Raw genomic sequence first — 13,652 nt, forward strand, 5'->3', positions numbered from 1 at the left:
GGGCTCACGTGACCCTGGGAAGACACAGACAGGCCTGGGTTTCAACCCAGACTGGGCCCTGTGCCCACTGGGTGACCTTGAGCAAGGGACATCATTTCCCCAGGCCTCTGTGGCAGCATCTGTTAAAGGGCAGGGGAATAATGCCCACCTCTGGGGCCACAGGAATCGGGAAGGACCCCAGCAGGGTCCTGTGTGTCGGACTCAGCCTGGGGCCCAGCACACGGGAGTCCCACACGGGGGTGGGGAGTGGGCTGGAATGCCTTGCATATCCCAGTTGTTATTGTCTCAGTACCTTTTTTCCCATGTTCATTTTGTCGAAGTAATACAGTCACTCCATTAAAAATAAAATGATTAGGAGGCCTCGCTGCCTGCCCTGCCCTGCCCTGCCCTGGCCCCCAGCCCTGCAGCTCCGTTCTGAGCTGCTGCCAACTGCTCATTGGGCCCCATTGGCCTTCCATGCCGTGGACGATCCACTCCGTGTCGGGTGGCCTATCTCCTCCCAGTTCCCTCCCGGGCCGCTTTAGGAGGGGTCCCCTCCATTTGGTCACAGGACTTTGGGGTGTGCCACCTCTTCTCTCGTGGCTGTTCGCAATCTCAATGGCCTGTGCCCACACATGCGCCCCACCGTCCACAGCACCCAGGGCCAGGTGCCTTGTCCCTTTCATCTCTTGCTCACGGGGTGAGGGCCCAGGAATGTCTGTGAAGATTGTAACGCAACCCCTCCCACCCCCGACTCCTCCCCGACCCAGGTCTGAAAGCTTCCCTGGAGCGGCTACAGTTGGAATATGTGGATGTGGTATTTGCCAACCGCCCAGACCCCAACACGCCCATGGAAGGTACGTTCTCCTTGGAAGCACCTGGCCGGACATTGTGGTTCCAAAAAGGGCAGAAGGTTCTGAACCTGAGGCTCTGATGACACCATCCCAGGGCCCGCTGGGCACCCAAGCCTGGTGGGGTGGGAGGTGGGGCCCACCCAGTGTGGGGAACTCAGCCTCTGATCATTCCCCCAGGTGCCCCCGGCACCTCCAGACTGAGTCCCACCCTTGCTCCAGGTTCCCGCCCCATCCTGGGCTTGAACGCATGCTGTGTTAGCTAAAGTCATGATCCCATGACTCCTTGCTGCATTCTTTTCAATTCTTTCAGTCACCATCCACATTCTATTGGGAGGCTTTAGGGGTCTTTTGCTCTGGGAAATAAACTATTACTTAGAGGAGGAAAAGAAACGTGCAGTGCTTTGAAAAGCAGTTTTGGTTTCTTGGGCGCTTATTTATTCTTTGACTCCTATAGTCTCAGTCCCTCCTATCTCCTCCAACTCTCTGCTTTGGGCATCTTCTCATCTGTGCTTCGCTGCTTCAGGGTCTTGGAAAATTCAGTTACATTCAAGTTACTTTTTCTTCATTTGTTTGTATATATACATGCACCCATGCATGTGTATATGTGTGTGTGTGTGTGTGTGTGTGTGTCTGTTATCCAAACCAGTAGTCTACAAAAAGTGATTTGAGCCTGCGTCCCCATGCCCTTTGTCAGACTGCACCCCTCAGCATTCCCACAGCTGTGAACTCTGGTTTCTTTCGATCTTTCTTTTATCACCAGGGGATCCATTTAGTTCCTCCAAGTCAAGGACTTTCATCATAGAAGGTACACAGTACCCTCGGCCCGACCACTGACCTCTGTGTCTGAGTTGCATTTTATGAGACAGTGTTTTTATTTACACAACTCTCTTCCCGCCCCCATGACAAAACTTCTCCATAAAATGCACAAAGGAGAAATAAGTGCCTTATGGGAACATCTTGCAAGTGAAGAAAAGCAAAGCAGAGCGGACCCCCGCCACCCCCCCTCCCATCCCCATCTATGCTGTCACCTCTTTCCTCCCATCCTCCCTCCCATGCATGCACGCCCCCCTCCTTGCCCCGCCTTGCATCACCATGATCCATGATCCAAGGGGGCTTCCTCTTGATTTGGGGATGCTGTGATCAGTGCCTGACACCTTGACCCCGGATGGTCTGGGAGAGGGCTGGGGAGACCAGGTTTCCAGAGGAGTGAACACACTGGGGACCCCAGAACATTGGGCCCCGGCAGATTGTATCTTCTCCATAGTCCAATTTGCTAAGCCCCCACCTCAATCAAAAACAAAAGGACCAGGCACCAGCTGCTCCACCTCCACCCTGGGCAGGCTGGGCCACCTGTTACTCTCACCCCATGCAATGCGGTCAGAGCTCACCATTGAAATACAATCATTTTTCTCCTGAAGAATACCTACATGAGCTGGGGAAACTCTGACACCCGGGGCAGCCTCTGGCCAGGCAGTGGTCTCTGCCCTGCCCTAAACTAAAGGACCCTGGGTGCCCCCACACCAAGGGCAGACTTTGGTCTCCCTGGAAGCTGGGCTGCATCCCACAATGGAAGGGCTCCCGCCTGCCAGCTGGCACTGCCACCTAACCCCTCCCATGTATTATTTGTGACACAGCAGGAGATGCCTTGGGTTTTGGCAGCAGCTGGAAGGATTTGGTCCTCCTGCTTCTATTCAACAGCATTAAATATTGAGGTAGACAGTCATCCCTAATTGTCCGTTTCTGGTGTCATGACACCCAGCTTAGGCAGAAGCACAAGGGCCATGCTCCTGTGCACGGGCTCCATGCCCAGCCTGCCAAGGCCATGGACCCTCGAGGTAGCCAGCAGCATTTGCCCAGGACCCCTTCCCTCCCAGGCCAGCCGCAGGCTTGCACACCACCCTGGCCCCCAGTCTCCCGCTGGACCCTCCTCTCTGCATGGAAGGGAGATAGCTGTGCTCGAGGAAGCCAGGCTGGTGAACGGGGTGTTGTCTGCTTCCCCAACTCCAGCATGTGGGCCTGAGCCTTGGCTGAAGACTCGGGTGATCACGCTGCATGGTCACAAGTCCCCCCAAGGCTGTTTCTAAAGAACCCGACAAGGACGGCCGGGCTGGCAGCCTGGGCGCAGGGCTCGAATGTGGGCAGGTGCCTTCCTGGAACCCTCAACCTTGCAACCAAGTGCTGCTCTTCATGTCAAATAGTGTTGGCCATTAAAGTGGTGGCCTGCTCATAGCCCATGGGCAGGGGGCTTCCCTGCCAGACTTCCTCTCTGGGATGGGTGGAGAGGAACCAGGCCCCAACCTTGGAAGGAAAGAGAGGGCAGGACTTGGCATACAGACCTGGAAGCTGAGGTATAATTTTTCAGGGGTCCTGGGCGAGGCCACCGAGACCACCACCCCAGAAGTCCCAGCTACATTAGTTTTCTCCTGAAAAAGGGGACCTTGGCAAAGGGGCACTCAGGGACCAAGAATGGGTGGAAGAGACACCCCAAAAGAGAGGTACCACTCTGCCAGAGACTGTCCCCGTGGGACTGGGGCCTTCCAAGGTGGAGCCCTCAGAAAGGACCTGCATCCTCCTTTCTTCCTTCCTTCCACCCATGCTATCTTCAGGGACCTCAGCTTCCCGACATCTGTGGCCACTTCAGGAGAGGTGGGATTTTCAAGGAGCAGTGTCCATTTTGGGAAACACTCATTCTTCAGCTGAAATTCTGGGACTACCCTGGGCAGTCTTACATGCAAGCACTATGTGTGGGATCTGAGAAAAGCCTGATGGGTAGCCTGCTACCCTTAGCAAAGCTGAGAGAGAGACATCTGAAATTTTAAAATTTGAGGCCAAGTTCAGTTGTAAAGACCATAGCATCCCCCTGGGGCTGAAGCAGCCTAGGGGCGACTCTGGCAGATTTTTATTTCTCAGAAAAACTTCTTTTGAACTGAAGAAAAATATGTCACAGTGGAGATAGGGAGAGGGTCCCTTGCTGGATAGTGACTGGTTTGAGAAGCCGGGGCATAGTCCACAGGGGGCTTTCCATGTTTCCTGCTGGCTCTCTTGGACATGAGGGGAACTCCGCCCTACCGCCCCACCCTCTGGGACCAGCCAGGGCCCCTACCCTGCCCTTTGTTGGGACAGACACTGTTATTACCTCTACATTCAGTTCTCCAGATCCCAGTGACAGTCTGGAGTAGCCCCAGTAGGTGGCTCAGACAGTAAAGAATCTGCCTGCAATGCAGGAGACCCAGCTTCGATCCCTGAGCCAGGAAGATCCCCTGGAGAAGGGAATGGCAACACACTCCAGTATTCTTGCCTGGAGAATCCCGTGGACAGAGGAGCTTGGCAGTCTACAGTGAATAGAGTTGCAAAGAGTTGGACATGACTGAGCAACTAACGCTTTCAGAATACTAGAGAAGGGCAAAAATTGAGTTTATTTCCTGTTGCCGCCTGTCAATCTGATCATAACCTTAATTTGTTTATCTGGTTCTTCCTGAGCAACAAGAGTCCCCAAATCTTGCCCAAACTAGAGAATGCCCCCCATTCTAGAGTCCAGAGTCACATTCTTTGACCTCACCTTTCCTTCATCCCTCTAAGCTGCCATAGAAACATCTCAATCCATCCATAACCCATATTTTCAAACATTCCATAAGGCCTGTAACTATCTGGGGACACTGTTTTCAAGATCAGCTTCTTGGACAGCAGCTCACTTTTTTCTGTCATCCCAGAAAACCCCGGCCACCCACGCCTCTGGAGCCAGGAAGCACACTGCTTACAAGCTGTCCTGGCAGCATCCTCTCCCTGCTCCTGGCCTTTTTTTTTTTTTTTTTGCAGAATATCCCCAGATGGGGCCCTGTGCCCTCAGTCATCCCCCCAACCTGCAGTTTCCCCTTCTCTCCTGACAGAGACAGTGCGCGCCATGACTCACGTCATTAACCAGGGGATGGCCATGTACTGGGGCACATCGCGCTGGAGCTCCATGGAGATCATGGTAATGTGACCTCTCAGTGTGTGTGCATCCACGGGCTGGGCTCCCGGCCCCGCTCCGTGGGTGACGACCCTGCGGCTCTGGCAGGTTTGGTGCCGTTGGTCCCTAACGCAGAGACTACTGGGTACCAAGAGGAGGGTCAGTATGGTGACTTGTGGCACTGATGTCTGCAGACTTTGCAGATGGGGCTCTGGGCTTAAATCCCAGCACTGTGTGGCCCCGGACCGATGGCTTCAGCTCTCTGAGCCTCGGTTTCCCCACCTGTAGAACAGGACTGCTAGGATGACCTACTGTCATGAGGCTGTGTGAGGATTATCTGAGAGATCAGAGGTGAAGCTTTTAGCAGGGGTCCTGGAGCTCAGCCAGCACCCAGCAGTGCTGACAGTGCCAGCCACTAGGCTGAGCTCCCGCAGTGTTCCAGGTGCCGTTAGATTTGAGGGCTTCGTGCGGACTAACTCCCATTTCATCCTACAGCCTGTGAGGTAAGTGCTGCTGTCACCGTTTCTCACATGTGGCCACTGAGGCACAGAGAGGTTAAGTAACATGCCCAAGCTCACGCCAAATGATGGGTGCCCCAGGCCGTGCAGCTCAGAGCCTGAGCTTCCATCTCATAATCCATGATGTTTCTCCCTCACCCGCACTTTCAGGAAGGCATCCCCTTCCTTGTAATTTCCCTCCATGGGAGCCATCAGAAGCTGAGGGTAAAAGACATTTTATAATATTCCTGGGGTATGCCAGAATGGTTGGCAGAGCAGCTCCCCAGAGGCAGACAGCTGGTTGGTGGGGGGAGGGCAGAGGCCTGGGGACTGCATCTTCTCAGACTAGCTCTCAGGCTGACTCCCTCACCCTCAGCTCCAGGCCTCCTCCCCATCCCAGCCCTTCCCATGCCCCACCTCCCGGAATTTCCCACATCTTGGCATGCCTCAGAGGGGAGTTTCTCCCCTAGTGAGTCCCAGATTTCTGGTTCATCTAAAAAAAAAAAAAATTAATCAGGATCTTCAAGTTGAATACAACTCAAGAATCCTATGGTATCAATCAGCCTTCGGCATCTGTGACTTTCGTATCATTTGGCATTTTTCTGAAGCTGCCTGGACACAGTGCAGAACTCACTGAGGTGTCAGGATCTCATACCCACTTTACAGATGTGAAAGCTGAGTCTCAAGCTAAACGGGAAAGGGCCTCTCAGACTGGCAGATGGGCTTCCCCAGGAGCTCATGCCCATTCAGTCTGCAGAGTGGAGGCCTTGGCCTCAGAGTCCCAGAACTGGGCTGATGCCGGCCACTCTCCCGTCCCGACCTAGCATTTCTTGCCCCTGCTGTCATTCTGGGTCCCAGCCCTAGACTGACAATAATGATAAAATCAGTAACAAGCAGGCTCTGTCCTGAGAGCGGGCAACACATGACAGATGGGGAAGCTGAGTCACAGAGGGGTGAGCCCCTTGCCCAAGGCCAACCGCCAGTAAGTGCCAGAACCTAAGCCTCACTACAGAGTCCTGCTTTTCCCCCAAATCCCTTCGTCCTTGGGGTTCAATAGCCCACCCGGTGTTCTCAGTACATGGAGGGGGAGCCTAACAGTCTTCCAGGGAAGCTGAGAGGAGCGGGCAGGGGGCAGGTGGGCTAGCCGGTTTCCTGGAGATGCCTTTATGTCTTCTCCCTGCTACTCAAGAGGGCCCCCAGATCGGCTGGCCCGCCTCCATCTGTGCCCCTCTTTGCTTCCACAGGAGGCCTACTCCGTGGCCCGGCAGTTCAACCTGATCCCGCCCATCTGCGAGCAGGCGGAGTACCACATGTTCCAGCGGGAGAAGGTAGAGGTGCAGCTGCCGGAGCTCTTCCACAAGATAGGTGGGTTCCCCGCCCTCGCCCCGCCCTCGCCCCGCCCCTCTCCTCTCCATCGCCCCGCCCCTCCCCAGCCCTGCTCCAATCTTATCCCCAGTCTTCCCCCATACCTCCCCAGCCCCTCCCCCTTCCGCCCCGGCCCCGCCCCTCTCACGCCCTGCTGCTCGGCCTCGTCCTGCCCAGCCATCCCCGCTCTCTTCTGCCACGCCCCTTTCCCTGCTCCCTGCTCCTTCTCGGGGCCCTGGGCTTGACCTCTCCCCGCTCTCCTCTCCCAGGAGTGGGCGCCATGACCTGGTCCCCTCTGGCCTGCGGCATCGTTTCCGGAAAGTACGACAGTGGCATCCCGCCCTACTCTAGAGCCTCTTTGAAGGTGAAGCAGAGGCGGGGGCTGGGGGAGGGGACAGGCAGGGACAGGCATTTTGGAGGGATGGAGCCTTTGGGGCTGGACACCTTCCCTGGGCCACTGTCTGCGGAGCGGTTCCAGGCGTGGGAACTTGGATCCCCCAGCTGGCCTGACCCCATGTCTAGAAAGGCTGACCATCTGTGGGACATCTGCCAGCTGCCCTCACTCCCCCGCTCCCCTGCCCTCGCCCCAAGTTCAACACTCACAACCCGGGCCAGGGCTGCGTGTTCCCTTTCAGATGCCTCCTCCCCTATAGACACCCCTACACTCTTCTGGCCCATCACTGAACCTCTGGGTGGAGGGCTGCGGAATTTCTTCAGTATCCCTCAGAGGTGCCCCCGGGACAAGTGAACACCCAACACATACACCTCAGAGTGGGGACTCAGAGGGTCCCCAGACTGAAGGGTTTGGCGGACAAGGAGCAGGCAGAGAAAGGCCTGCCCAGGCCAGGACAGAGCGAACACTGGAGCCCCCAGCCCTAGGGATCGGGATGGCCTGCCTCCCCCATTTCTCCCCAAACCACAGAAGCCTCCCAGACGGCTCCCTGACCTTGCTATGGGCACACCTCCTGGGCCGCCCAGCCTCCCAGAAGAAGGGAAGATCAGCTTGTCCACCTCCTTGTCCAAGCTCATGGGCCCAGCCTCAGCTTCCCCTCAGACAGCAGCCTTCAAATGCAGTGGCCCCCATCCTTCCACCTGCCTGGGTCTGGACTACAGCATCAGGGCCAGGGGGTGCCACCCCAGCACAGATCGTCATTTGTGCCGTGCATGCAGTGGTCCAGGTGACCTGCCCTCACTCATGGGCTGTGCTCTCCCCACATCCCACAACCAGGGCTACCAGTGGCTGAAGGACAAGATCCTGAGTGAGGAGGGCCGGCGCCAGCAGGCCAAGCTGAAGGAACTGCAGGCCATCGCCGAGCGCCTGGGCTGCACCCTCCCCCAGCTGGCCATCGGTAAGAGGGCTGGGGCACAGGGCAGGACCAGGGTCCCCAGAAAAATATCAAGAATCCCTGAGTGCCTGGGCCACCCCCTCCATCAGCCAGCCGTGGGTAATGGGCTCCCATATTCATGGGGAGGGGATGAGGGGGTCCCTGAGCACTTGGGCCATCTCTCCACTGGGGGCAGCTGGTGCCAGCGTTGCTGAGCCCCTGGCTTGCCAGGGCCCTTCTGGGGCACCCTCAGTCCTATGCCTGAGAGGCTGGGTCTCTCTGGCCCCATCATGGGTAGGAGAGAACCAGAGAGGGCCCTGTGTGGGGGTGCCTTCCTCACCTCTGGTCTTGCTGCCCGCCCCCAGCCTGGTGCCTGAGGAATGAGGGGGTCAGCTCCGTGCTCCTGGGTGCTTCCAGCGCAGACCAGCTGATGGAGAACATTGGAGCAATACAGGTGAGTGGCGCCTGCCAGCCTTGCGGGCCCTGGACAGAGTTCAGGGTCTCAGCCAGGCATCTGTCCAGCATGTACTTATTGAGCACCTACTACATACCAGGCACGGTTCGAGGCACCTGGGCTACAGCAATGAACCAATAAAAGCCTTGCTCTTGAAGGGCTGGCTTTTTATCTGGATAAACAAAAAACAGAAAATGCAAAGAGTAAGATTAGAATGTGTGTCAGAGGGTGATAGGCACTCTGGAAAAGGAGACCTAGAGCAAGGTCAGGGGTATCCAGTAGGGGCAGAGAAGGGGGGAACCATGAACCCCAGTTAAAGGGGGCTACAGGGTAGCCTTGTTGATAAAGTGACTTGTGAGCAAAGGCTTGAAGGATGAGAAGTGGGCGGTGCAAATACAATCCAGGCTGATGCGAAGGTGCAAGGTAGGCACAAGCCCAGGACAGCAGCAAGGCCAGAGGCCCGCAGCAGAAGGGCACCTTTCCCTAAAGGTCCTCTGGGCACTGCATGCCCTCTAAGGACCTCGGCAACAATCGAGTGAGCTGGGAGCAGAGGAGGGGCAGTGTGACTTAGATTTTAAAAGGCTGCCTCTCGCTCTCTGGCTGCTGAGTGGAGGAAAGAGTTGGGGAGCAGGAGGGGGAGCAGGGAGATTGCTGGGAACTGATGACAGTCTGGGGCGAGAGATGGCCTTGGTACAGATGGACAGCTAGTTGGGTCCTGGATTTCTGGAAGGTGGACTGACAGGACTGGCTGACAGACTGGATGTGAGGGTGTGGGACAGTGGGCCAGATCCTGGGGACAAACCACGGGTTTGTCACCTGGAAGGGGGGGTGTTGCTCTCAGGAGGGCTGGAAAAAGCAGTTTGGGGGTGTAGATTATCAGATGTTATGGTCCTGAAGTCTGCAACTTATGCCGCCACTGTCCATCCATTCAAGGGGCAGAGCTTAGACTAGGGCAGGCTTCCCTCTGCCCCAAACCTGGAATACAGAAGCAGCAAGGCCCCCTCTGCTCCACAAGCTGCATGCAATGAGGGTGGGACAGGCCAGGGCCAGCAGATAGCTGGAAGAATGTCCCCCTGTTACCGAAGTGAGGTTTGACTGCTCATCATTCAAGAATCCAATACTGAGAGATAAGTGTTACGTAAAAGGAAAGACATCTTTATTGAGGAAGCCAGCAGTCCCAGGGAGAAGGTGGACTCCTGTCCCGAAACAGACTCCCCCTTGTCAATAAGGGAACAGGAGATTTCGAAGGGGAGTTTCAGGGTACACAGGTTGAGGAGTGGCTACAAGCAGAACAGCACAGTCAGCTCCAGCAATCATCTTGAAATTGATCATGTGATCATCTGATCAGGGTCATCTTTTTTTTTAATTGGAGGATAATTGCTTTACAATATTGTTAGTTTCTGCCATACATCAACATGAGTTAATCAGGGTCATCTTAATTGTTTCAAGCACAATTAATCTTCAGTTCTGTCCATGGGATTCTCCAGGCAAAAATACTGGAGTGGGTAGCCATTTCCTCCAGGGGATCTTCCTGATCCCCTGGCCCACAGTCCATGGGATCGCAAAGAGTTAGACACGACTGAGCGACTAACACACACACACACTCTTCAGTTCTAGGGTCAGTTTGTTCCCATTTCCCTGAGGCTGGTTCTCAGAATTGTGCATGATGGAGCAGTTCATGTCATGGCTACAGTCTGGTAATGATGTTGTTAACTTCTTCCACCTGATAGAAGTTTTAGTATCTACAGAAGAGTTCAAAGGGCATGGCTCAGAATACAATCTATAGCCCTTGAGGAAGAACTAAAAGGTCCCTGACTTTGCTTAATGGCCACACTATTATTATTTTGTCCTGTTTTACTGCTTTTCTTTGTTTTTCATTTTCTCACTTCTCCAATTGAACTTATTCTTAGGTTAAAGTTTTTCTACAGACAAGAGGCAGGTATGGAGGACATGAGAGGGGTGGGTCTGTGCCAGGAAGGCCCCATAACTTCCTGCTGCATTACACATCACCTCACCTGCAGGTTGATTCTGACTAGCTCCCGCCTTTGCACACAGGTCCTTCCAAAACTGTCGTCTTCCATCATCCACGAGATTGATAGTATTTTGGGCAATAAACCCTACAGCAAAAAGGACTATAGATCCTAAGAAGCCCCCAACCATTTGCCTGGACAGTTTCATCTCCCTCCTAGCCTCTCTGTTTGCTCGCTTAAGCTATTTTGAAGCCAAGAGTGTGGTTTGCATCAAAAACAAAACAACGCACCAACATGTCATCAGGAGAAGATCTCAAAAGTCGCTGCCACACAGCACCCGCTGCTTCACGGGACTAACGTCAGATTCATGCCGGAGGGTCGGCATCAATTCAAAGGCGTTTGAGCCGTCCCGCCCAAGCCTGCCGCCTCTGCTCATCTTCCACCAAGAAACGACATTTCTCCTAGCCACGCCCCATCTCAGAGACTCAAGTCCAGGCCAGGCCGAGACCCGTTGGGGCCTGGGAGCTGGCAGAGCTGGCCTCTCCTCTGCCGAGAATCCCACCTGGTACTGGGGAGGGGAAGAGGAAGCCAGGTCTGGCTCTTCCTGTGGCCCCTCGGCTGGGCCCTGGTTGGGGTGGCCTCCCACCAGGGTCTCCCTCATCCCCCCTCTTGCCAAGGGCTCCAGGTACTGTCATTGGGCCTGACATCAGATTCTCCCACACCCGCTTCTCCACACCACCTGCCCTGCTGGGTCTCCAAGGGGCCTTCAGAGCTGTCCTTTGATGCCCACCCCTACTCTTGCTGGCAGAGGCAAGGATCCAAGGGGGTTCGATTGCTCCAGGGGGGACCCACAGGAAGTCAGGGGTCTGACTTCAAGCTCGTCGCCCCACTGGCTTCCTCATCCTCACAATTGATGAGCCCCAGTGCCCAGACTCCAGCCCAGGTCCCTCCCCACCTGGTGCCCAGTCCATTGCCCCTCTGTCCTTGCCCTGGAAGGCCCCAAGATCATGTGTGCTTCGCTGGACTGTGGCTGCTGACCACACATGGTGTGGCCAGCCTCTGCTCTGCCCGGGGTGGTGGCCTTGGGGTCTGCAGAGAGGACATTCTGGGACCTTTCAGTGAGGGAAGGTCCCTGGGGTTTTCTGTGCTTCATGCCCAGGGCCTGGGCAGCAACCACCCACAGTCCAGCAGAAGACCCTCGTAGCCTCTCCCTGGAGCAGCATCCCCAGCAAGGGCTCAGACCAGGTCAGGTGGGGTGCTCAGAGCTTGTTGCCAGGGCAGCTAAGCAGCAGTTCTACCCCCAGGACACCCTTACATGGCCTCTGAAGAGGGAGGGATGGCTGGGTTGATCATTCCTTTCCACACCCCACACCCCAGCCTGGAATAGGCTGGGCACAAGGACAGAGGGCAGGACCTTCAGAAGTGTCAGCCCCTCTACAGCCAGGCCTGGGGCTGCAGGGAAGGAGGAGGGGGGGGGGGCCCTCAGCCAGGAGGCCCAGCCCCCATGGTCCTGAGTGGCACCCCAGCTTTTGCTGGCTGTGCAGGGGACCCGAGCCAGGCTCTGTGAATGCACTGGCCTTCTGTGTATGGGCCTGGGTGACTCCTACCCTGGGCACTCCCTACATTCTCACTCACCCCTGGGCAGACATGGACCTCCCTGCCATTATTCCCAAAGGCCTGCCGTCCAGTCCTGGCAGAGCTGAGGCCTAGGAAACTGACTTTAGGAAAGCCACAAGGTGGGGGGAGAACAACTTCCTCCACTCCAGACCTTTGTGCTGACCCTGGAGTCTAGAACCTTCTCCCTCCTTGTAGACTAGGCCCCTGGGGGTCTTCTTCACCAAGTCTCCTGCAAGTTTCACCCTAATGAGCGTGAGGAGGGAACAAGCCTGTCCCAGCAGAGTTGCCACCATCACATGGGTGGGGGGCCTAGCTCCAAGGACAAGATGCTATAGTCCACCAGGCAGAGCCCAAGTTTCCCAACAGCTTGCCACGCTCAGGAGCCAGGTCACCTGCCCCTCCCTGGAGAGTCTGGCTGGACCCCCTCCACAGCGCTACCACCCTGCCCACCCACCAATGGAAGAGGGACCTGGGCTTGCTGTTGGGCCCATGTTTGGGCCTGCCGCCCCCACCCCACAAGCTTTACATCTGGGAAGGACAAGCCCAGTGGGAGACGTGGGCTCTCAGGGCCAAGCTCTTCCAAGGCCAAGATGCCCAGCACCAAGTCCCAAGCCTGTTCCAGACCCTGGGGTGCTGTCTGCAGCCTAGTTCTGCATTGCACCCCCTGCAAGTGGGTGTGGAAGGATGGGGCTCCGCTTGCTGAGGAGCAGTCCCCAGACTTAGTGGGAGGTGGCTGGAGTGGGGAAGGGATGGAGTGGGGCTCAAGAGCAGGGAGAGCCTGGAGATGAAGAGCTTGGCCAAGGCAGGCCCTGGAGGGGAAGCCTGGGCTTCGGCATGGGTTTGAGGCCAGCCGTCCTCACCCTACCCTGTTGAGGAGAAGCCCCCCTGCGGTCCCCAGCCATCTGCCAGCCAGCCTCTCACCCTCCCCTGGAAGCAAAGTTTGCCCCCAGGGGTCCACCTTGGGAGTTCCCCCCCAGGGCAGAAGGCCCAGTCTGCGTGGGAGCGGGACCAGTCTTCCTTGCTAAGGACACATGCAGCCCCTACCATTTTTCATCCCAAATCTACAGCAAGTCTGAGGTCCCAAGAACAACAGAGGGGTCTGCCCTGTCTCCTGTTCTCTCTGGCCGTGTAAATAATGTGCTGTTTCTCTCCCCCCCCCCTTTTTTTTTAATAACTGTGGCTCCTCAGCTAACTGCATCACCCCACCCGCCCCAACAGGCAGAAACACCATATGCCTCGCGCTTCCAATGACACTCAGTGGAGACACAGCGCCGTATTTATGGAATGACAAAATAAAACCCGAGCCCATCAGGGTCTGCTCCTCTCTGCTCCTCTCCTTTGCAGGGTATTCAGGGTCAGGGCTGGGTCGAGGGCAGTGGGAGGAGGTATCTTTGAAGGCCAGCAGACCGAATCCTGAGCTTTGAGCCAAGGGGAGATTGGGAGACATGGGCCCTGGGGGGAGAAGCAAAGACTGGGGACCAAGCACCCAAGTCTGTCCCAGGTGATTTGGAGTGAGAATGCCCTGCCTGCCCCCCTCACCAACACTGTCTCTCTTGCCACCACAGATTGGTGGCAGGCTGCTGGGCCCCTGGGGACAGAGAGGTCAGGGTCCAGGGGGCCTACGGGCCCCTCTGGGGGCTCA

The 13,652-nt window shown here is 56.3% G+C and overlaps 1 protein-coding gene across 6 annotated transcripts in view; it reads left to right on the plus strand.

Annotated features, from left to right (window-relative positions):
* The window catches only part of KCNAB2 (potassium voltage-gated channel subfamily A regulatory beta subunit 2), a 96,497-nt gene extending 83,163 nt beyond the window's left edge, over nt 1–13,334 (plus strand). For all 6 annotated transcript variants that reach the window (XM_043485087.1, XM_043485090.1, XM_043485089.1 and 3 more), the window contains 7 exons: nt 750–836; nt 4,721–4,806; nt 6,524–6,644; nt 6,914–7,008; nt 7,873–7,993; nt 8,335–8,423; nt 10,479–13,334. In XM_043485087.1, coding sequence (XP_043341022.1) covers nt 750–836; nt 4,721–4,806; nt 6,524–6,644; nt 6,914–7,008; nt 7,873–7,993; nt 8,335–8,423; nt 10,479–10,568 — 689 coding nt within the window. In that variant the 3' untranslated portion in view covers nt 10,569–13,334. The remainder of the gene's footprint in view (nt 1–749; nt 837–4,720; nt 4,807–6,523; nt 6,645–6,913; nt 7,009–7,872; nt 7,994–8,334; nt 8,424–10,478) is intronic.
* Nucleotides 13,335–13,652: the final 318 nt, after the last annotated feature.

This window comes from Cervus canadensis, chromosome 13, assembly GCF_019320065.1.
Source record: "Cervus canadensis isolate Bull #8, Minnesota chromosome 13, ASM1932006v1, whole genome shotgun sequence".
NCBI lineage: Eukaryota > Metazoa > Chordata > Mammalia > Artiodactyla > Cervidae > Cervus > Cervus canadensis.